The 25,219-nt window shown below is 30.9% G+C and overlaps 2 protein-coding genes across 3 annotated transcripts; both read right to left on the minus strand.

The window, feature by feature from the left end:
* Positions 1 to 87: 87 nt before the first annotated feature.
* On the minus strand, positions 88 to 6,771 carry LOC143196133 (myrosinase 1). 2 transcript variants are annotated; one of them, XM_076403748.1, is made up of 10 exons: positions 6,650 to 6,771; positions 5,017 to 5,250; positions 4,537 to 4,627; positions 4,251 to 4,463; positions 3,978 to 4,196; positions 2,871 to 3,040; positions 1,716 to 1,786; positions 455 to 645; positions 296 to 402; positions 88 to 237 (listed from the first exon to the last, which is right to left on the minus strand). In XM_076403748.1, the coding sequence occupies exons 1-10, from the start codon at positions 6,688 to 6,690 to the stop codon at positions 123 to 125; spliced, it is 1,452 nt and encodes a 483-aa protein (XP_076259863.1). In that variant the 5' UTR covers positions 6,691 to 6,771; the 3' UTR covers positions 88 to 122. The 2 variants fall into 2 exon arrangements, with proteins under 2 accessions (XP_076259863.1, XP_076259865.1); XM_076403750.1 differs by lacking the exon at positions 5,017 to 5,250 and having other exon boundaries at positions 6,650 to 6,712.
* Positions 6,772 to 13,118: 6,347 nt separating this feature from the next.
* On the minus strand, positions 13,119 to 24,434 carry LOC143196132 (myrosinase 1). Its single transcript, XM_076403747.1, has 10 exons — positions 24,280 to 24,434; positions 22,325 to 22,558; positions 20,162 to 20,252; positions 19,898 to 20,110; positions 19,621 to 19,839; positions 16,497 to 16,666; positions 13,763 to 13,836; positions 13,487 to 13,677; positions 13,329 to 13,435; positions 13,119 to 13,262 (listed from the first exon to the last, which is right to left on the minus strand). The coding sequence occupies exons 1-10, from the start codon at positions 24,318 to 24,320 to the stop codon at positions 13,148 to 13,150; spliced, it is 1,455 nt and encodes a 484-aa protein (XP_076259862.1). The 5' UTR covers positions 24,321 to 24,434; the 3' UTR covers positions 13,119 to 13,147.
* Positions 24,435 to 25,219: the final 785 nt, after the last annotated feature.

Genomic DNA, 25,219 nt, shown 5'->3' on the forward strand with positions numbered 1-25,219 from the left:
CATATTATTTCTAATTACCCAAAAAAAACTATTTATGCCATTCAGTAATCCTTTATATGACCCTATATGTTGGAAAGAAAAAGAATGTTTGTGTTACTTAAATTAATTTATTTTTTCAAATTTTAAGGATCGATTTGTCTTGTAGTGGCAATCTTAGAGTACCACTTAGCTGAATTTTTCAATGTTCTGGTTCTGTTTGGGTCACTGAAATCTACTTCCACCATGCCAAATCTTTGGCTAGAATATTTGAAGCAATAAGTGGTTAACGTATTTTACGTACGTAATTATTACTTACGTGTAGCCTTCAGCCCATTCAAAATTATCTAATAAACTCCAAGCAGTATATCCAGTGACATTTATCTGATCATCCACAATAGCATCTAAAATGTTGCTCAAATAACCCTGAAACAACGAAACATTAATTATAAAAAATTTTTACTATATGAATAATTACCTTCCAATAAGAAATACGTCCTTGATCATCAAGTCCTCCCAAGTCAGACCAACCGTTTTCAGTTATAATGAATTCCGAAGGATCATAATTATTTTTGAGGTGATTTAGGAGGTATCGAATACCGGGAGGGTCAGAAACCAGCCATGAAGCTGCGCTACTAGGCCATGAAGAATCTACACCAGATCCTATACCTAGAGATATTAACAAATATTGTGAAAATGCGAAATATTGATGTAAACAACTGTTAATAAACCTAACCCAACTGTTAAATTTGATTCTTTTGACGTAATAATATGTTTTACGTTTTAATATTATTGGATAATTCAGTGAATACAGACGCTAATGACGGAGTATATTTTCGACATTCATTAGTTAACGGACTTCAAAAAAGGAGTAGGTTGTATACTCGCCAATATTTCAATTATTGACCGAGGTGGACCAACTCGAACCAAATTAGGATCTGTTGGGGTGGTGGGGGTGGTGGTAAATCGAGGGAAAACCTCAAATTTCAAAAACATATAGAATGTTTTCACATATTTTTAGTCTAAAATGATTAGATATTGGTGTACAATGTTAATGCTGAACTGATGTGGCGAAAAATAGGAAGTAGTTCAGTGTAAAAGTCAGTCAGTTTGATATTTAAGCACCAACCATATCGTAAGAGATGTTGTAGAAACATCGTAACCAACTGTTTCTATGGTGCGATAGTTAGGACATTGAGCTCACACAAGGAGCTCGCGAGTTCGATTCCCAATAGGACAGACATTTTTTCTGTTTTAGTTTTATTGGAACATTTGTCAAATCACCTAAACTAGGTAGGGTCTCAAACGTTCCTTATTTTCAAACATTGTTTCTTTATTCCTATATTTCATCATACGGGCTGTTCTTTTACTTGGGCTATCCATAGTAATACTTACAATTTAAAAGTAGTCATTTTGATGTTTATGATTGGGAACAGCTGGGAGGAAGACAAATTGAATTGAAATTGATAACAATTTGGGACCTTTTAAATATATCAGTTTAATTGTTCAAAAAGTAAAAGTTTAAAGACAGATAGGTTACAGACGACCTAATATTACAATAGGATTGAATAGGGAGAATTGTCTGAAACATCAATTGAATAAATTTCTTCTTTTTTCTGTTAAAACAAAATAACATTGAAGTTAAATATAATTATAAATAAAATTATATTATATAACAATATGTAATACAACATATATTAACAAAAAACATAAAATATAAAAATGTAGTATATGCTTACCTAAATCAAAATCTAAAGATGGGGTTCCTATAGGTTCATCAGAGATGTGCCATACTGTTCTACTAGTATACCTGTAAATATTTAATTATACAAAAATAAATGGAATAAACAATAATTTCTTTACAAGTGATACTTGTCCATGATATTGTAATATTTTCGGAATGTTTATGTTTCAGTTGAATGAAAGTTAAAATTCATGGATACGAAGGTCACAAAATGTTTCGAAAGTATGAAAACTGAACAAAGACGAGATATCTGTTTGATGACCACTATAATCTCAGAACGTATCAATAAAGTTTGAATTAGCATTTTTACATTATTAGAATATTCATGGATGCACGAAACTAAGTAGCAACGGATATTGAAATCAGTAAATTTATTTCACGCTATATTTTGGAAAAGTAGAAACTGAGCAAGATCTTGGAATAAGATAAATTAAAAACAAATTAAAAGCTTACACATTTCTTATGTCGTTTTTTTTTTGAATTAGGCTTATAAATTAGTTTAAAATGTGTTTTTCTTTTAATTTAAAGTATTATGGTGAAAAATCAGTACAATATATTTAATTCAAAGTATTGCCCATCAATAACCAATACATTTCCCGATGTTTCAGACAATTTACAGATTCCGTCTCAAAAGAACGATTCATCCTATTAGACTATCTTCAAAAAAATGATGAGCTGCTCAGGCCATGATTCATATGTCGAAATAAGTAGTAATCAGAAGTAAAATACCATAGGTCGAGTAGTACTTGCCATTTTAATGTTTTCAAATATGTTTTCACCATTTTTGCAACATGTGATCAGGCTATTGCCATCCTGATGAATAAAATTGTAATTACATCACAAAATTATATTTTATTATTAATAAAACTAAGGCTAAGAATGTAAATATGTTCTCTAATGAAACTCACTTAATATTTACTAATATTAATTTTATCTCATTATTTTATTTACACTAGAATTTCGTTATAAGTCAAAGCCAAAATAAACTGAAACTCAAAATTGATGCGGTAATACTGCGACGTTTTGGTGTCATATGTTATAAGTCATATAAGTTCATTATGTTCACAGTATTTGCATTACACCTATGACTAATATGTCATATGTTTTAAATAGCATGAGTATACTGTAATTTTAGAGCAATGTTACTTACATATTCAATGAAATATAATCAGCAGTTCCGTTGATCAGGTTCTTTTCTTGGTCAGTAAATTCTGGAAGTCTAGAGAACGAATAACCTTCCAGTTTGCTTCGTTCACTGATCCTATCAATCATTCTTCGAGGCCAGTTGCCTTTGAAAATTGGTTCAGCATAAATTCCACACTACAAAACATAAATATAGTAACTGAATATACTCAGAAACTACATAAATATATACTGAAAATAATGTTCTACCCTGTATCATATTTGAAATAATCTATATGCTGAGCCTGAACGAAAAGAAAACTTCAGCACTACGACTTATTACTTATGTTTAAAATTAAAATATATCACCTAACTCTAAACTTGAAATATGTAGAGAGGATGCTATTAATCGGTGGTTTGACATCATTTGGTTGACTAACGGATCGCCTAGTACTGAAATATGGACAGTATTAAGGTAAGTGCGGAATTCAAACACTTATATTATTAATACAAAAGACGATCAGATAGAAACATAAAATCAAATCGGCCAAGTCGCAAGAAGGTGGAGCCTTGGGAAGAGAGAAACTAATACAACCAATATTAAATTCACCACTTTAGAACGCTTATATTAACAATCCTTCTATATAGCTACAAGCTTTAGATACAGTGGCGATCTGATATGAAATGAAAAAAGGCATTCAAATGAAATAGTTCATATTAGAATGATCCTATTATCTACAATTCATCACAGTGTCACATTTTCATTCATCATCATCATCACATTCCAATAGCTTTTGATACAAAGACTTCCATCAGATCGGCTAGTCAAATATAAAACCGAACTTCAATTTCTCAACACAGTTTTATTAAAATTATTTTGGAATATTTATAATACGAATACAGATATGAAATAAATAAGTACATAATAATTTGACTAAAGACTAATGAAGATATGAAAATTTTTCATATGAACACATTTTTCAATCAAAATCAATCAACAAGGAATATATGTGTACGACGTGTAACATTATTTAAATGTTACAAGTCGTCTGCATATATCTATAGACCCGAATTATGGTCTGATAACTAATGAAGACTAATGAACACAGCTACCAAAAAACACAAAATGACTTACATTGAAATCAAAACATCTGTTAAAAGCTTCTACATCTTCGTCGGTATCGGTTATGGGGTAATACCAAGCACATGCTAAATTCAAGGTGATCTTACCACCTTGTTTTTCTCTAAATTCTGTGTCGTAAATGTGATAAGCTTTAGCATGAGCTAGCAAGCTCACATATGAGCACTGATACACAGCTTCACCAGTAAGATTCAGTCCAGGAGCATGAGTACCCTATAAAACGATATAATTTTTTGTTTATTAGAATAACCCCTTTGTGCATATTACACTTTCGTATCCTTGTGTGCACGTACTACCCGGTTCGTTTAAAGTTATCCAGTACTTGACGTCATCTCCGAGGTTTTTAAACACAATACGGGCATAATCCCCAAAGTAGTCGGCTAATCTGGGATTCATCCACCCACCCAACAACAGCAGATGTTGAGGAAGATCCCAATGGTACAAAGTAACTAAAGGCTCTATACCGGCAGCTTTCAATTCCTGCAATATAACACAAACGTATTAATTTAAAAAAAAACTAATACTGATGTTTTTATTTTAAATATTTTAATACCTTTATGAGACTTTTATAGTAATTAATGCCAGCTTGATTGATTTGTGTTGGTGTTCCATTAGGCAGTATCCTCGGCCAAGATATAGAAAACCTAAAAAGAACACAATCATTGTTTAATCTGCATTAACTTCCCCCTCCTCAGTTTAAAATTGGAATACATGAAAATATATATGATAGGAACACAAATATATAACACAAATAATCTATAATACTATATGTTATGTTCAATTTAACCATTTTTTTTATTATTTACCTCTTACATTAGATATGTTTAGTACAATCTTAATTTACAAATTAATATATTACTACTGTTCTGTTGTACAAGCATGGCGACTAAACATTAGTACATAAGTATGTATATACCACAATCTTTACCATATCATGTATTAAGTCAGATAATTTTATATTTATTAACTAATAATATCTTCACTTATTAAACAAAGTACGTCTAATATATATTTAGCTATTTGTTAATCATACCTGTAAACCTTTAATCCTAATTGTTTCAAGATAGCAACATCCTCTTTGTATTTGTGATAGGAGTCGCAAGCTATGTCACCGGTATCGTCATTTTTTATATGTCCAGAAGTGTGAGTAAACACGTCCCATATACTGAGTCCTTTGCCGTCTTCATTCCATGCACCCTCGATCTGATACGAAGCTCCAGCAGCACCGAATAAGAAATTTTCCGGAAAGGTCTTAGCTCCGAGAGAACTAAACAATATTTTGATAGTAAGTTCGTAGAAATTAAAAGGGTTTATGGTTGAAAAAATTACTTTATCACCTCAAACAACAATTTTGGAATTAATTAAACAAGCCACAGAAGTGAGAACCTTCAGTCAATAATCAATCAATAAATTGGAAGGACATTTAAGTACAAAGCTACTATTTTGTTTCCGTATAACTTTGCTCAAGGAAAAGATAAGTAAGTTTGGTTTTTTTATGAAAAGTGTATTCGGTCTTTACAATTTTGTTTTCGTTATGCTTGAAAAATCATATCGGCTAAATAGTGACGGCGATTCGTTATGAAACTTTCGAGTCCTTTTAAGGTATTTTTCATGAGATCATCTGAGGCAAAATGGTAGCGGGACTCTTGCCGCAGCTGTTAGTATACTGAAGTTCAGAAACATTAAGGTTTGCTATTTATATTTTGAGCTTTCGCAATTACAAGTGTTCTTAGGCTTCATCTGACGTTTCCAATTGAAGTTTGACCTCCAGAACCTTTGGTCATTTGTACACAACTTGTATTCTTATTACTAAATTATACCAACTCGTAAACATGAACAATTTATTTCAATTTTTGGTAATGAACGGTCATAATTGGTTACCGTAAAACATTGGTATAATGAATTTAGTTATGGACGCAGTTCGCTCGAAGCGACGTGACGTTCCTGAAACTGAGTCATATCTGAGCATTATCATGATGACCATCAATAACATATTACATAAAAATTCAGCTGTAAAGAGATCTGTTCACGTTGGCTCCCGCATAATTCTACGATAGCTCAAAATGATAGTCATGTCAATTGACAACAGAAATTGTCAAGAAATACACCCGCGACGCACCAAAAGCTATAAATAATATCCACACAGATGAATAATATTGGATCTATGCATATCAGCTCCAAGTAAAATAATCTACATTACGAGTCCATTACAACATTGTAAGTCAATGAATTCTGGATGGTATGCAAGCATTAGTTTAGTAGAAGTGCTTCAAAGAGGCGCTAATGAAAGGACATTCTTCATCATAACAATGCAAGCTCTCCCACATCGGCTGAAACAACTACCTACAGAACTGATTTGGCACCAAATGACTTTTTTTTACTCAACGATATCAAGAATAAATTGCATGGTCAAAATTGGCATTCAAAAACCATGTTTCAAGTTCCTTATTCCATCCTACGAAGCGCATGCGAAAATATATTAATCATCATGGAGAATACTTAAAATAACAAATAGCAACCCACTAAATAATATAATAATATGCGTGTAATGCAATTTAAACATTAAAATTAAAATTGTTTTCTTATCAATTGGCATAACTAAATAATTATTAACTAATTATTATAACAGACACCAGTTAGCTAAAAGGAATATCATGTTTACTTACACAGACAGAACACACGCTAATAGTACACCGTATTTTATCATCTTGACGTTTGGCAATGAACTGGATCAATATAATTTTGGTTTGTATTTATTGATTTTACAATTCCCGATAAGCTAAAATATCTAGAAATATTTTATTTGTTATGCGCTTTGTTAATTTTCTAAAATCAACATAAACAAAACGACTACTTACGTATATTTGTTCAAATGAAACAGAAGATAACTATTTTATGATCGTCTAATGGACGAAACTTGACCATAGTTTAAAAAGTTAACTATATATCCTTTTACCATAAGAGTAAGCACGGGCAGAGCAAGTGAATTAATTCTACAAATACATACAAACCATATATTCAAAAACGATATACAATTTAAACAAATATAATGCGGATAAACTAAACTCAACTGGAATTATTTGTTTGGAACTCAAACAATATTTACTATAGAAACTGTTCATTTACAGTTTGTAATTATTACTGTGCTATTAAATAGTTTGTAAGCTCTCCTCTATACGAGCTGTTTGTTTGGCCAAAAACCACAGAACTTCGAAACCGTATACCAGCCAAGTCATACCGCATTTATCTGAAAAATGACAACTATAGCCCGTTCAATAAAACAGTAATCTCGCGTCATCTAAATTGATGACGTCAATACGTCGCAATGCTGCCGCATCTACTCTGAGTTTTACTTCATTTTGGCCTTGAGATATAACAAAATTCTAATATAAACGAAATAATGAAACAAAAATGTTATCAAATATAATTTATCTAACATTATAGTATACGGTGGGGTAAAAGTCCGTTTAGCTCAGTTTCGCTTTAACCATCGTGTTGTGTAGACGTCCAAATTTTATTTTGGATAAATATACGCCACAACAACGAGCAGAAATAGGGACAATATTTATTGAAACTAATCGTTCCATTATTGCCACTCAGCGGAAATTGCGTCAGTGGTAGCGGAACTTTTGGATACCACCAGAACAGGACACAGACTAGCTTGTAGGCTAGGGTTGTGTTTTATTATATTTACAAAAGAATCAAACCATAATAAATTGCTATTATATAAGCTGATCTTGTGTAGTGTTGTGCAAAGAGTAACATTAATAAAATACAAATTTTTAGTGAAGTGCATATATTAAAAAATTCAGCAGTGACATGTATAAACATTATTTCATCAGAGACTGAGTTAGGGCCGATGGGTCCTACTAGTTATATACCTAAATTTAAGTTAGCATAAAGACAAATTGTAGGTTAGACGGAAACGACTAGTAACAATGTATTAATTAAATAATAAAAAAAATATATTTACATTGAACTCTCTTTCACACTACCTATGAGGTAGGGCTCTATGTGCGTTTTTCAAGTAGTGCTATTCTCTGGACGCTTAATTCACCTAATTAACAATTTTATATCCAAATAATGTATTTTACTTTCATTACAGACCATGTTTACCTTTTACTCATATCTCATCTAAATACACAAACTGAAACAATAAATCTTTCGTGATTTTACTATATGTTTTTAAAAATTGTATCCTTTTTAAGCCAATATCTGGAAGTTGCATTAGACCTTTTCGTGGGTTATCTTTACACCCTATAAATCCTATATTACCAGCAGTGTATGAAGGGATAGCTCAAAGACCTGAATATCTCTAAGTTTTCCATGGATACTTTCCAAACTAGTAGTTTCCTCTGATAGATGTATTAAATTATGTTTATATAAAAAAAAATACTCACTCCTTTTATACATTTTATACATTTGATCACTGATAGAACCAATATAACATATCAAGGTAATCTTGGTTCATCACCCGTTTCGTATTAGGAAGATTTCTGTTCGGTGAATCCAAGGCTATATAGGTTTTCATTTTTTGAAATATTTTACTGACTATGTTCATACTAACATTCAGTGCAGCTGCAAGACGCTATTTAACAGTATCGATGCTTACCTCTCTAATGCATTTTACTGACAAGAGAAGACCTCCATTATCTCCTTCCTGTTCGAAGTAACTGATTAAGGACACAATGTGGGCCAATCTAAGTTTGACTATTTAATGGCTCTATAATTTTTAACCAGAGTAATAATAATTAGCCATTTGTGATGTGTTAAAACAAGCAAAGTGCTAAAACTATGTTTACCGATTTATAACCCATAGTTATTATAACAAATATTTTGAACAATTTTACAGATCTTTGGGTTACATGATCAAACTTATCAGATAATATTGCATATCCTGCTAACTAAAATAATTTGGAATAGTAAATATTTTCCGATCTTAAAACGTTTGCTGGGCGCGACAGAGCTTCCTTAGGGATGCACCAGTGCAACAATGTGATCAGTGTATCAATGAGTAAATATTGTCATGTAAAAGGATTATGTGAGTTACTCGCTACTGCTGCCCTTCTTTGCAACAATACATGCAAAAGCATAAACAAATGCTTCAATTGACATCGGTAGATAACTCAAGTAATAGTGCTTTCAGTTTTAGCAGCTCGTAAAGCACTACACCTTATTGATTTCACCAGATGTACTCCATATTCGGCTTCTGCGTGTAGGTGGATGTGTTTCCTGGATTAATCCGCGACTTTTTCTATTGGGATTGTTGCAGCAGAGCCACTTGTCATAGCCAGTCACAATATTCTACAAAAAACTGGACCCTGAAACGGTTCGAAATTTCAGTAATTTTCAGTAATCTTGGGTGGTTATCATTTTCTTTGTCCAATAAGTTTAGCAATTAATTACCTTCAAATATTGTTAGTCCTTCAGATCATTCTTTGATAATAACATTGACATTAATAGTTGAAAATACAATTGACATCAAATTCGAGTAATCATAAAAATGTTAATAAGTTCAAAATAATAAAAGAATATATTGAAATAATAAAAAATATGACGAGATAATAGACAATTTCAATTTTCATGACAATATTTATATTACCTGCTGAAATTTTTGTTTTAACGCAAGTTTGTTATTTGCCATCTATTATATTCAAAACGTATGCGTTAAAAGAAGAAACTTATTTTTTCTTAAGTTTTGAAAAATATCATTAAAAAAAGCAATTCCAGTAAAGAATTAGACTGATAACTATTATGGTAATCCTTGGCCGGAATAATCAATCATTAATAAATGATAATCAAACCTTTTGAAAATTTGTTGAGAAATAAAATAGTTCCAAAAATTCCCCATGTTTATTTTATCAATAAGGCTTGATGACAGTAATCACTAATAGCAAAAATATTGTATTTATCTAATGAAACAGAATTAATGGATTTACAAAAATCGATCGATCGCAAAAATTGATCCGTCGAATGTTATTAAAATGTGTTTTCACAGTATTTTCAAAATAATATCAAAAAATGCTTTTGATATATTATATTAATTTATATATTAATTATTATATTAATTATTATATTAATTTGAATAATAAATGTTTGTATATAAAGACATATCAAAATATATGCAAACTATCTCAAGAACTAACCTTACTATTGCAATTATGTTTCAATAATTAACAAATAATTGAAAAGTTTAAAATACTACTCCTACGAGCACTATAAAAAAGTATCATGAAGTATTAGTAAAATGATTTTCAGAACTGTAACAACTTCAGAGTATAAAACAAAAGTAAAGTAATACATATTTGCATATTAAAACAGAGAAATTGTCATATATGTTAGTCACATATCATATTGAATTAATGTTAAACACATTAATATTTATCAGTCCTTTAAAACATTTACAAATTTACTGCTGATGATTCATAATTTGTTCTATTTGTCCCATGTGCTCCATCTATGCATATTATATAGTTAGTTTCATTTTAACTGCTGCATATTTTCATGACCTCCTTTATGTACTTATATAATCCTTATCTTTTATTCATATTTATCACCTATAATATATATGGATTAAAATAACAATTTCTTTACCTAAATTTTTAAATATTCTAATTTAAATTACTCTTAAGTAAACGTCCTTTGCTTATTTATTTCACTCCACAATCCCTAAAGAGGTAGCTTCAATTTTCTTCCTGTAGTTACCTTTATTTTAAGATATTATTTTCATTTCAAATTTCAATTTGTCTTGTACAATGTTCCACGTGGGAACTCACAACTCACAAATAACGAATTAAAATTCTACGTGGTCATGTTATAATTGTTGATATTCTTTGCAACATTCATTCTAACTCTTAATATACAAATTAACGTAATTATTACCTGCTATATTCGATTAGTGCTTTGTTAAGAAACGTATTTACTAATCAAATGAAGCAGAAGTTAATACAACTAAAATTTGCAAAGAATCTTAATAATCTTTAGAATTAACTACAGTAAAATGATATAATATGTCTCAAGAACCATAACAATTACTACCAATCCTTAAGCAGAAACAATTTTTTTTAGCTTTTATTTGTTCACCAGATATCAAATTAGGAGAATTAGATTTAGAGAATCAAAATATCTTGTATACAAAAAGAGCGGACGATTCTTGTTATTACCAAATTTTATTAATCTATGTTTGGATGAACATACTATTCTTAATCGTTTTTTTTATCCAAACTTACCATAATTCTTTAATAGTTTTAACAATACGACAATAACCAAAACACAAAACCTTAAATAACACTGCTTAAAATCAAATAAGTTTTAATAACTTGTACAGCGTTGTCACATTTTGATCTAAAAATTACGCATATGTGTTTGATTTATTTAGAACAAAAAAGACGAATAATATATTGTGTAATAGTTAGAGCTGGAAGTGCGCCGGCCAGAGCCTAAAATATTTGTTAACATATTTTGTCATCGATCTTGCGGATATTACTCTTTGGTTGATTTGGGCATCCTTTAATTTACTGGAGATATTCTGTAAATCATATTACACAAATATTTTATACCTAAAAATTCTTCCTCAAAGTTTTAAACAAATTTCACGCCTTTAGGTGCCCTTTGTTTTCCTCAAATTGGGAGGCAATTACTTACTTATACAATCATGTTATTGAAGTCTCATTGTATTCAACGTAAAATATTTAATTATGCACCTAATATATTCAAAATGCACACCGTATAGGAGAATCTTAATATTCAATTAGGTTTGGAAATTTTCATTAAAAAAAAATATGAATTCAACTAAAGGGTTAGCTTGATAATTCTTATGGTAACCCTTGACCACAATAATCAGTTATTAATAATTAAACTATTTGAAAATTAGATGAGAAATAAAATAAAGTTTAAATGCCACTTAATATCTTATCAGTAATCATGATTAATTAAGTAATTAACAATGGCAAAAATATTGCATATATCTAATAATAGAGTACCAATGGATTTATAAAAATGTGTTAATGTGTATATTTACTTTAGATTGATACGATCGATAGATAATTTTGTTTGGTAAAACGTCACTCTCAAGTTAAACAGATGCAAATTGTATTATGTTTAGTATAAAATTCGATAATCTCTGCGTTTGAGAGTATTTTTGAATTTCTAAATATCTGTAGTTTTGTTTTTAAATTTTTAAAATAAAAACTAACCCAAGAACTAAAATTTACAGAATATATTTCCCAAAGAGTTAATTTGATGATATTGTTTTTAATAATATTGTGTTGAAACTAGACGTTATATTTTTTCTTACATTAGATATGCTTAGTACAATCTTAATATACAAATTAATTTATTACCACTGCTGCTCCGTTATATGTACACTAATACACTAGCAAGTAGAGTACGGGATAAACTTAAGAATAAACTTAACACTAAACAAGTGTTGTCCAGTAGCTATATTGCTTCCACGTAGCTATGATTTAGCAGCCTTATTTCATGTCTTAAGGCGAAATCTTGGATATATTCCTGTAACCATTTAATTTCGAGGTTATCGTGTATCTCTACATTCATTACGTAACGATAAGTATTGGTAATTAATAGTAGAACATTCTTTTGGATACGTTGGATTACTACTTGGTTTAATATCTTAGTGCAACCCTATAAATCCAAATTGGCTTTATGAATGACTGATAAACCAAAAGTTGAGAATATTTTCAGACTAACCAGTTTGGTTGCTTAACTTTGAGTCTAATCTGCTCTACTTTTTGTCTAATAGAGATGTTTCCAGTTAAACCTACCATCGATAAAAATTCCTAGATATATATTATTACTAATTATAATGCTTGAGGAATCTGGCATCCTCAAGTAATATAATTAGGCTTTTTTAGGAAATACTATATTTTAGTTTTAGGTCATACAAGCCTTTAATTAACTTATATTCTCTTTAAATATAAGTTCATAAAGTAATACAATACTTTTTTATAATAATTTTCATATAAATCAACATAAATCTCGACTAAAATTATTTTATAAAAGTATAAACATACTCGTATCTTAGACTGAAATGTAAAAAGAACCTGTTCAAATGTATGTATAATGAACATATACATATCATGATAAGGTTATATATTGGGAAACATAAAGACCTGGTTATTCTAATTAGTTTATTTGCTCATATTTTATGGATCAATTTGTCCTGTGCTGACAACTCCAGAGTACCATTTGGCTGAGCTCTTCAATGTTCTGGTTCTATTTGGATCATTGAAATCAACTTGAATCATGCCAAATCTTTGACTAGAAAATGTAATTGAATAATTATCTAAATTCCAATCACACTACACTACAACATTAATTACTTACGTGTAGCCTTCAGCCCATTCAAAATTGTCTAATAAGCTCCAAGCAGTGTATCCAATGACATTTATGCCATCATCGACGATTGCATCTAAAATGTTACTCAAATATCCCTAAAACGACGACATCTTAATTCTAACAATATTCCGTATAAGAAAAATTACCTTCCAGTAAGCAATACGTCCTTGATCGTCCAAGTCTCCCACATCAGACCAGCCATTTTCAGTAATAACGAATTCAGAAGGATTATAAGTATCTCTAAGATAATTTAGAAGGTACCGAACTCCTGGAGGATCAGAAAATAACCACGAAGAAGCGCTAGCAGGCCATGAGGGATCCACTCCAGATCCTACACCTAGTGATAAACTGAATTTTACGACACCATATATAACAAAAATAGATACAGAGAGATAACTCTTGAAATTGTTGCGTTTACTTACTTAAATCTAGATCTAATGATGGGATAGGTCCTATTGGATAATCAGAAATGTGCCATACAACTCTACTAGTATACCTGTAAATAATTAATATATAACAGTAAAATAAAGAATGAAAACAAACATTGTTCAAAAGGTAGAATTAAAAAATATATCTGCAATGTCGTTAAATTTCTGTCGTTGAACGTCTACAAGATTTGCAGTTGTTGAACAAAGTGTTAAAACAATCTTGTAGTTCAGTGTAGGGGTATATCATTATAACATTTCCATTTATATATCATTTTAAAGTTAAGTACCAATTATAAAGCTTCGTTAAAATTACATTTAATTTCTATTCAAGAAGTATCGAAAAAAACAATCGATATATCGATATTTTTTCGGCATCCCTATTCTAGGTTTCAGAAAAATATAAAAAGAGAATATTAATAAAAATGTAATTTAAATTAAAAAATTGTATGTCCTTATAGAACCATATAGTTTAACAATAAATAAACAAGTATACAAGTACTAAAAATGCACAAGTCATAATGCAATTATAAATCTGATCTATACCAAATATATTTGCTCATCTGAAGCAAACTCAAATTACTATTTGATAAAAAGAAATTGCAAATCAATACTTAGACCTATTTGATCATATGTAATTCAACAATGAGATTTAGGGTTCCAAAGAAAAGTGCGCCTTACCTTTATCAGTGTTCCGTGATATGTCTTTAATGAAGTGATTAACGACAATTTGATTAATAAACATATACAGACTTTAAACTAGGATATAGAATAAGTTATTTCAGACAGGATATCATGTATCCAGTAATTTTGCATCCAGTAATGTATATAATAGTTATCATAAGAAATACCCACCAGGCAGTTTGTTAAACCACTCAAAATATTAATAATAAAAGCTTGCAAACAATGAAAACCAATAGTTTCAAAAACTGCATTAAATATTTCTTTTTAGAATCTTCTTTTTATCAACGAGGGTTCAAGCAAAATTATCGCTATTCAAGTTATAAGGTCATCAAAGGCGGGTTGGAGGTACTCAAAGTTCCTTTAGCTATGAACTATTATAATTAATAAGGCACAAGTTTCACAGATTATAGTGTGAGACCACCAACCATTGCAATAAATCAGTTTCTCAGCCAGTTAATATATTAATTTGAAGACAAGAAAACTTGGAAAACTATTCCATACAGATTATACCATGGATATTCAGAACATCATCAAAGACAATAATTTTACTACAACAACTAACAGTTAATTGAAAAGTCCCCGGCCTGACATATAGATCGCGCTACTAGAATTAAATCCATATGTTTTTAGTTGGCCCTAACCCTCAAAAGGTGCGTGTACAAATTTGACAGCTGTCGGATCATTAGTTTGTGAATTATAGCATTTTAACTGAAGCAACTTTTGTTATTGTGAAAGAAATTGATAAAAAAGAATTTCGCGTGTTGATAAAATATTGCTTTTTGAAGGGGAAAAATACAGTTGAAGCAAAAACTTAACTTGATGCCGAGTTTCCGGACATTGTCCCAGGAAAATCAACAACCAAGGATTGGTATGCTACGTTTAGACGTGGTGAGCACCGAAGACTGTGAACGCAATGAACTCCCGAAAGAGGTTGTTATCGATGAAAACATTTAAAAAATCCACAAAATGATTTTGAATGACCATAAATTGAAATTGAATGAAATAGTAGACACTCTAAAGATATCAACTGAACATGTACATCATGTCATTCATGAATACTTGAGTATGAGAAAGCTCTGTGCAATGTTGTTCGACGACGAGTTGATGATTCGGAACAGTGGTTGGAGATGATCAAGAAAAATAAACCCGAGTTTTTGCATCGATATGTGAAACATGACTCCACCATTTCACTCCGAAGTTCAATCAGCAGTCATCCAAGCGGACTGCACACGATGAACCCGCTCCAAAGCGTGGGAAAACGCAACAGTCGGCTGACAAGCTTATGGCCTTTGTATTTTGGGATGGGAATGGAATAATTTTCATTGACTACCTTTAAAAAGGAAGGAACGTCAACAGCAACTATTACATAGCGTTATTGGACCGTTTGAAGGACGAAATCACCGAAAAACGACCGCATTTGAAGAAAAACAAAGTACTGCTTCACCAAGACAAAGCACCGGGATACAAGTCAGTGAAAACGATGGCAAAAATACATGAATTAGGCTTCGAATTGCTTCCTCATCCACTCTATATTCCAGATCTGGCCACCAGCGACAATTTCCTGTTCTCAGATGCTCACTGGAAAGAAATTTTTGTCGAATAAAGAGGTGATCGCCGAAACTGAGGCCTATTTTAAAGTAAAGGATAAATCGTGCTACAAAAATAGTATCGAAAAATTGAAGGGCCGCTATAATCAATGTATTACCCTTGAAAGGAATCATGTTGAATAAAAAAAATTAATGTTGCCATAAAATATGTTTTATTATGGTAAGCCGAGGACTTTTCAATTGAGGTGTTGACAGACGGTATAATGGCCATATACACCCCTTTAGTTATTTGTTCAAAAGGGAGGTGTTATATAGCGCCATTAACAATGACATTGATGATTTTAGAAGATTTTTAACCCTTAACGGATTCACTTATGTCCAAGTTAATAATTAAAATATATGCTCAGTTAATCATTGGAATTATAGATTTGTAATATAATTACTTTAGCGTTTCTCAAATATTTAAACAGTTAAATGTTTGTGTTTGATTAAAAACTTACATATTTAATGAAACATAATCGGCAGTTCCATTAATTTGGCTCTTCTCTTGTTCGGTGAAGTCTGGTAATCTAGAAAAAGAGTATCCCTCCAGTTTGCTTCGCTCCCTGATCCTGTCAATCATTGATTGAGGCCAGTTCCCTTTGAAAATGGGATCGGCATAAATTCCACACTGTAAAACATAAACACAAGTGATTGAAAATTATATAGTGTATATTAAAATATTTTTCCGCTTCTTAGTATTATATAAGACAATCGAGAGTCGGCAAATAATCAAAGTAATTGAAAAATCACTTTGCGTTGGATTTTACTACTATTTTTCCAAGAAAAATTTTTCAGAAAAATCGCTTAATAAAACATACCAAGATAAACGAGAGGATCGAGCACGAATAGGAGGGTGATAGGAAACTCTCCTACCGTCTCCTATTAATTGTCGGGAATGTTTTATGAAAATCATACCAATGAGACTTTAAAAGTTTATGAAGCGACAAGCCGAGAAGAAAAGCTGGGATTTAGAACCAATCGCGGTTGGTAGAATAGATTTTCGTACACCATATTATGGAGGAACTCTGCTTAGGATTGTATACACTGGTCCTCACTTTGGGCAACTAAAAATGTTTTCTTAAAAATTGTCTTCGGTCTAATTAATTTAAGATACAAACAAATCCCTTAACCGATCTGATCTTTACTGATGATACATATTTTGAATCTTCTCACATCTTTCAAAAGATATTTCGCACTACAGAGCTATATGGCTTGATAATAAATAAAGAAAAGACCAAAATACCAGCCAATAAATATAAAAAAAAACTTTTACTATACCTTTGCCTTAACAAAGCTTTATTTGTGGCATGAATCCAGTTAATTTTTAGCTTTGTAAATTTTAGCCCAGTTTTTAACCAGTGCTAAAGTTCTAGCATTAAGCGATAGAAGCAATTAGTTAAAATAAAACTATTTAATTTGTGAGTAATTTCTAAGTAAATGAGTTAATCATTATTAGATGTTTACATAAATTTCGATCAGCAATATCTATTGGTGAAAATGCAAAGTATTAATGAAAACAACTCTTTGATTACCAAGACCAAGACAAGAGATATTCAGACCGATGTAACATAGCTTGACCGACATACGGTTTTTAAATGCCAATAAAAAGCGAAAATGGATCAACGATAGGCAACATGACATCGCTATTAGAAATGGAATAGAGTTATTGAAACTCATGAACAATATCTTTATTTACATAAATAGTACCAATTTTTCATAACAAATACTTTTATTTGTAAACTACCACACATTGTGGAAAATCAGTATTCCTTTCGCACATTATTCAATTAATTATTGAAGAGATTGCTAATTCAAACTATTAAATTAGTTCTCACTTGTTATCAAAATAAAATAATTATTGAGACAATAACATTATAATATTTTTGTGTGTTTTCTTTTCTGATATGAAAAATGTATACAGTTGATATATGTAAATTCAATAATACAATCAAGATTATAGATTATATTTAATTAAAGCGAATAGTACTATTGAAGAGATATAGTATAATAGTAAAATCAGGTGTACCAGAAAGCTTTTTTCGAAAAAAAACTGAATAATTTTAAAGAAAATGAAAAAATTTATTTATTCAATGTACTGGCTATTTCAGGCTTTATGGATTTTATGGGTACCATCCCAAACAAACCCTTCGTCCTTTGAACGAAAACTATTAATCGAACCATTTTCTAACTTCTTCGAAATTGGCAGTGCTGCTCTGCAAGGCTAGGTTCTATTGATGCGAAAAGTTGATAGTTAGATGTGGGAAGGTTTGCAGAGTACGGCAGGTGCTATAATTTGTCCCATCTAAATGCTTTCAACGCTTCCTTGACCGCTTTTGCTTTATGAGACGACGCGTTATCGTGCTGAAGAATTATTTTACCAGGTCTTCGATTTAATTCTGGACGTCTTACGATCAATGCTTGATTCAAACCGATCATTTGTTGTTGGTAGCGATCAGTATTAACTGTTCCATCACCTTTCAATAACTCCTAAGACACGTAGCCACTATGTCCTCACCAAACACATTTTCTTGCGATCAAAACAATTTGGCTTTGAAGTCAATCGGCCGGCTTCACCAGGTGATAAGCATGACTTTTTTTCGGTTGTTCATTTGGTTGTCATGCAATTGATATGGCACCCTTCTTCCCATATTTTGAGAATCGTTCATTCCAATCCATCCAAAAACTTTTCCACATCGAAATCACCAATTTTGAACTTTCAAAACCACTTCCTACATGTTTTTAAGATTAGAGCATACTCACCATAAATGTTTACAACCAAAAGATTATTTTTAGAGGCTTTTTCTCTTGATTAACTTAGAATAGTATAGCGAACGTTTTCAGGCACAAAACTTAGCCTTTTCAAAGAGATATACATCTATGCTGGTATTACTTTCGCAAAAAATAACTTGAATAACTTTGAATATTCTATGAAAAATATTCTGTGGCATACTTAAACCTAGAGACATCTCTTAGAAAAACCGGTAATGAATTTCCGGTACACCTCGTATAATGTATCACCTTAATAAAAAATATTTAAAATATACTAAGGAGAATGTAAATGAAGACTTATCAAGCGAATATATGGTAAGTGCAGAAGTTACGTTACTAACGTTAGAAATGCCTAAACCGCCCTAATAATCTATAACAATGAAAGTTTTCTTAATTATGTTTTCATTCAAATAGAAAATAGAATTTCGCCATTTCAGTTTATTCAAATTATTTTATAACAATCGTGTATACGTACACTATAAAAGTATAAAATATAAAACAAATAAATTATTTAGCCACAAATAAAATAATATTCAATGAATCCAAGTAATAAATCAATAAAATGTTAAAATAATGTTTATTAAAAACTATTTTAACACCACCGGATTCAAAAATAGTAAGGCGTAATATCATATAATCAATATCTTTTGGTTTCATCCTCACTCTAATTCAACTCAATATTCGTTATAAAATAAGTTTGAAAATTAAACTGTTCTTGTTTTCTTTTGATCAGAATATATTACTATTAAATTTTAAAACAAAAACTTTCTTATGGAAATGAAAAACATACCAAAGAATCAATAAAAAACTTACGTTGAAGTCTAGAGACCTTCTAACAGCTTCTGCGTCTTCTTCACTTTCTGTTTGGGGATAATACCAACCGCAAGCCAAATTCAAGGTAACCTTGCCACCTTGTTTTGCTCTAAATTCTGTGTCGTAAATATGGTAAGCTTTAGCGTGAGCTAACAAACTCACATATGAACACTGATACACAGCTTCACCAGTAAGATTCAGTCCAGGAGCATGAATGCCCTATAAAAATTTACGTTTACCACTTATACGAGTATAACTGAAATATTAGTAATGTTACAGCTTCGTATCCCTGGGTGCAAGTCGTACCCGGTTCATTCAGAGTTATCCAGTACTTGACATCATCTCCAAAGTTCTCAAACACAATGCGAGCGTAATCCCCAAAATAATCGGCTAACCTGGGATTCAGCCATCCGCCCAATTCCAACAGATGTAGAGGAAGATCCCAATGATACAAGGTAACCAAAGGCTCGATATCTGCAGCTTTTAATTCCTGCGAAATAAAATGAACGTGATCATCAGAACTCTAAAGATGACGTATTACCTTGATGAGATTTTTATAATAATTAAGGCCAGCTTGATTAATTTGTGTTGGTGTTCCATTAGGCAGTATCCTTGGCCAAGATATTGAAAATCTGAATAAGAAATTAATCACATTGATCACTATATATAACATGAATAAATTCTAAGGAAATTTAAAGTTTTCAATCCAAAATAGATTGTACATTATTACTTATCAAGTACTGTCTATTTTTAGTTACATACTTTCCTTATATATCAACATTTTGATTCAAAAAACATTTATAATAAAATATAACTAATTATATATTCAACCACTGTTATAAACTTATGGTGATGCTGCTCTATCATATCTCACTTCACCAAAAAGCAGGGGCATTTACTGAATATCTAGGCAAAATTTTCAAACCAAACTAAATTAATATTGAATATAATTTGCCGGATATAGAAGCTGAAATCCCAGGAAATCAGGCTATGATTTAATGACAGTAGAATTACTGCAAAAACTACCAAGAAGGGCAAGTGTAAAACTCACCACCTTGATCAATGCAGCAGTTTCGATTAAAACATGTTCCATTTGGAAGATGGCGGAAATTATAATGATACCAAGACCTGACAAATCACCAAACGAAATAAAACCCTATAGCACAATCTATATCACTGCTGCCAGTAATATCTAAGGTTTTTGAAAAATTCCTGAAATGAATAAAACTGATTATAAAGAGAAAAAACCTAATACTATCACATCAGTTTGGGTTTATTAACAAGCATTCAACAATTGACCAGGTCCACAGAAAAACAGATGTTATTGAAAAAGCCTACGAAAATAAAACAGTATGCCCAGTTATTTTCTTAGATGTAGCACAAGCCTTCGATAAGATTTGGCATGAAGGCCCTGCTCATAAAATAGAGAAAATGTTACCAAAACAACACACAGAACTACTAAAATCGTACATTATAGCCAGTATGTTTAGAGTTAAACAAGAAACTTACTCTACAATAAAAGAAGCTAAGGCAGGCGTACCAAAAGGAAGTGTACTGGGGCTAATGCTTTCTCAGCACTACACTTGTGATATAGCTCAAATGGAGAATATTACGATGGCTACATTTGCTGATGATAGATGCTATTATAGCTGGCGGAGACAATAGTGAAGAAGCCACACGAAAATATAACAGGCAGGTGACAATATAAGTAATTGGACACAAGCTTGGAAAATAAATATTAACAAAAGTAAATATGTGTATGTGTCTCCTAGTTATATACCTAGATTTAAGTTATCATAAAGACAAATGTAGGTTAGTCGGAAACGACTAGTAACAATGGAATAATTAAATAATAATGAAAAAAATATCTGACTTGTCGGTTTTGGTTTCAACGATTTAGAAGTGTTGATTTTGGCGTCAATGACAAAAGATGATTTAAATGGTTCGAATATCATAAATTGATAGATTTATTAAACGAAAACTATCAAAGACCTTAGAGAAGGCTTTCTCGAAGTTGATGAATCATCTGCTTCAATTCATTTAGTGCGATGAAAATGAACTGAATTAAAACTAGCGATGAAAAGTGCATCTACTATGAAAGTATCAAGTTTGTCCAGGAAAGCGATCAAGATCGCCCCGAAGCGGAATATTCATGACCATAAAACGTTGCTGTGCACATGATAAGATCGACAAGCGTATTGCGAACTGTCAAAATCGAATCAGGCTGTTATTGTCCATCTACTATAAAATGTCCACCGATGTCATTTGAACAAATTTATTGACAAATTCTTACAAAAGACCACCAATAGCAGAAGAAACGTCATCTTCCGGCATAACAATGCTTGACCAGAAGTTGTGAAGTATATATAGTGTTGCAAGTCGAATGGGAAATTTCATCGCATCCTGTGAACTTGTTCAGATCGATGCAGCATGACTTGACTAGCACGAGGTTTCTAAATAATGAAGTCCGAAAATGCATCGATGAATGGATTGTTACATAATTGTGATGGTTTAATGGCATATATGTTGTGAAGAAAATGGGAAACAGTTGTAAAAAATGGTGGAAAATATTTTAATTGATATATATTGTACCATTTCTTTCCCAATAAAAGTGATTTAAAGAGAGAAAATGTTCACAATACATGCAAGAGCATATGTATATATTTGTATATAATTGAATACATTTAATATGTATTTCTCATACCTGTAAACATTTAATCCCAATTGTTTCAATAGAGCAACATCCTCTTTATATTTGTGATAGGAGTCGCAGGCTATGTCACCGGTATCACCGTTTTTAATATTCCCGGGGGTGTGGGCATACACGTCCCACATGCTGAGGCCTTTACCATCTTCGTCCCATCCTCCTTCGATTTGATAGGAAGCTCCAGCAGCACCGAATAAGAAGTTCTCGGGAAACGTCTTTGCCCCAAGAGATCTAAAGAATATTACAATTACAATTCAATTAAAATATATATATATATATATATATATATATATATATATATATATATTACAAGTATGCAAACATCTTTTTTTTATTATTAATTAACCGATAAGGGAATATTTAGGACAAGGCATATATATATACACCTTATTAAAAAGTGTAAGCAATATTTTGATGGATGATTCAGGTTTTAAAATGTCATATTAATACTGAATTTAATATAAAAGTATTAAAATGATTATATGCATTATTTTGTTACTATGGGGAAAACTTAGTGACAACCCCAAGGAACCCTCATAACCAAGCCAAGGAATTTTTGATTATTATGCACTATAACAATCTAGAAAATTAACACTAATAAGCTCTTTATTTCATCCTGTTTTGCTACTGTTTTAAAATTCTAAAGTACCTATTCTACGATAGTTACTTTAAGCTTAATAACCATGTCATTATTTTAAGTATGCACTGAGATTTACTAATAACTTCACTAAACTAGATCAAATGGTTTTACCTTCTTTAATGATCTGACTAAGCCATCATTATCTAGGAGTTGGAAAACCTTAGCATTGATGTGTCCATGTCTTAGGGCTTAGTCCTTGATAATATTATCGACAGTTTCTACCTCCAGGTACTTTTGCCCATTGTCATTACAAAGGTACCATGGAGCATCAACTATTGCTTTGGCTAGTACAACGCCAGAGTTGAACACCATAACTCCACACTAGTTTCGAGGCTTGTTGGTAAAGCAAAAGCTTATTATATATACCATTATATATATATATATATATATATATACTGATATATATATATATATATATACTGATATTATATTATTATATATATCTAAATATCCAATAACGAGTACATTTTTTAATCTACTCAAGAAATTCAGGTGTAATCTTAGCTAAGTACTTCGACTCCAATGTCGAGTTAAGGGCAAGAAATCAGTCAAGATTACTATCTTAGTATAAGTTTTGTGATGCTGTAATACAATTGTAATTGTAACTTTAGAGAAACTGACTACAGTTCTTTTATATATCATAAAGTAGCTATATGTAAAAATTCGCGAAACATTCGTACCCCATACACTCAAAAATGGACCACTAATATAAAAATAAACAACAAAATAGTATTTCTCAAGCAAAATCAGTAAATATATCAGTAATTTTCCCTCAATTCAAGGATTATAAGACCTATAAATTAAATGATCATTGAAAAAAGTCTGCTGAAGTTCAAACTTTAAGTTAAGTAATACTATAGATATATTAATCACGACCTTTAAAGTGATAGTATGGGCCAAACGAGATATCCCAAGAGCCGGAAGTCTCATAAGTTAATTATATGGTGCTAGTGCAAAGCAAAGTATTTTACAGGTACAGGTTAGTCTGTTATTCCTATTAACTTTACTGTAGTTAAGTTACTAGAATACAGGAATACTTATTAAGTAAATACACTTAGTTTAGATATCATGTATTAATTTATGTTAGATCAAAGTTGCTTACTGATCTACACAACAGATCAGATTGTAATGGGATAAGAACAGCTGTAATGATTATTTAAAGTTTATAACAAAAAAATTAATAATACGTATTTTTAATGTAACTTATATTAAAAATGGTATTTTAATAATCGAGCGACAAAACTTATTGAACCTACCATGTTATCAAATAATATAACACAATTTATCTAGAAATTCTATCAAGTTTACTTACATAGATAAAATACACGCTAGAATTACACCGTATTTTAACATCTTGATATTGAACAATGAATTTGATCGATACAAATTCGGTCTTATATTTATTGATTTTACGATAGGCGATAATCTATAAGTATTTTATTTGTTATGCTCTTTATTCGCATTCAAAGACCAACACAAACAGATCAATTACTATTCAGGTACATACTTACAAATGTTTATTTAAATGAAACCACAGATAATTATTTTAAGTATTTTATTCTCCATATACAAATTAAAATGACGTAATATGTTCTAACTATATTCATAAATATTACAATAAGTCTTTATCCTCCTGGGTCTTTGACATTAAGATGATGAGCACAGTGTTCCTCGTGGGTATTGGCTAGTTAACTACAGCTATTTAGTAAACAACATTTTAATGAATCTTTCAACTCTTAATGGATCTTATTCTTAGTCTTAGTTTTCAAAAAACTTCACACACTTCCGGTCTATTGTCAAATAATGAACAGTTTTTTGTTTCTCTTTTCTTGTGTACCTAATTTTTCTTCAAAATCTTGCAGATATTTAGACCTAAAATATAAAATACCTACGAGATGTCGAATCGTACAAAACTTGCAGATATTTACAGCTAAAATATAAGATATCTACGAGATGTAAATGTGATGTAACTGTTAAACAACCTAACTTCCATGTGATAAACTCGAGGATTTAATATATATCTACATAAAATATCAGTTTTTCATTTAATATTTTTGAATTATTCAGTGTATACAGGCGCTAAACATGGAACACTAAAAATTTTATTTTTAACAGTTATTATAACTTTGGTTGTTTGGTTTAAAGAAATCTGCTGTCGAAGTCCATCAAACACATTTAGAAATTTGGGATTAGCAACTATTACGATGATGCCCAGACGAGATTTCGCTTCTTGGGGAGCAAAAATGAAAATG

Source organism: Rhynchophorus ferrugineus, unplaced genomic scaffold (assembly GCF_030347505.1).
Source record: "Rhynchophorus ferrugineus isolate W39M unplaced genomic scaffold, kcgeb_rfMv2 rfM4, whole genome shotgun sequence".
Lineage (NCBI taxonomy): Eukaryota > Metazoa > Arthropoda > Insecta > Coleoptera > Curculionidae > Rhynchophorus > Rhynchophorus ferrugineus.

Excerpts from the sequence above, each read along its gene's own strand:
- LOC143196133 (XM_076403748.1), bottom strand. The coding sequence starts at position 6,690 with ATGATAAAATACGGTGTACTATTAGCGTGTGTTCTGTCTGT. Across the intron at positions 4,464-4,536 it reads ACTATAAAAGTCTCATAAAG|GAATTGAAAGCTGCCGGTAT; the intron begins GTATTAAAATAT and ends GTTATATTGCAG. Across the intron at positions 4,197-4,250 it reads GCACACAAGGATACGAAAGT|GGTACTCATGCTCCTGGACT; the intron begins GTAATATGCACA and ends ATCGTTTTATAG.
- LOC143196132 (XM_076403747.1), bottom strand. The coding sequence starts at position 24,320 with ATGTTAAAATACGGTGTAATTCTAGCGTGTATTTTATCTAT. Across the intron at positions 20,253-22,324 it reads TTGGGATTAAATGTTTACAG|ATTTTCAATATCTTGGCCAA; the intron begins GTATGAGAAATA and ends TTTCTTATTCAG. Across the intron at positions 16,667-19,620 it reads GAAGGTCTCTAGACTTCAAC|TGTGGAATTTATGCCGATCC; the intron begins GTAAGTTTTTTA and ends TATGTTTTACAG.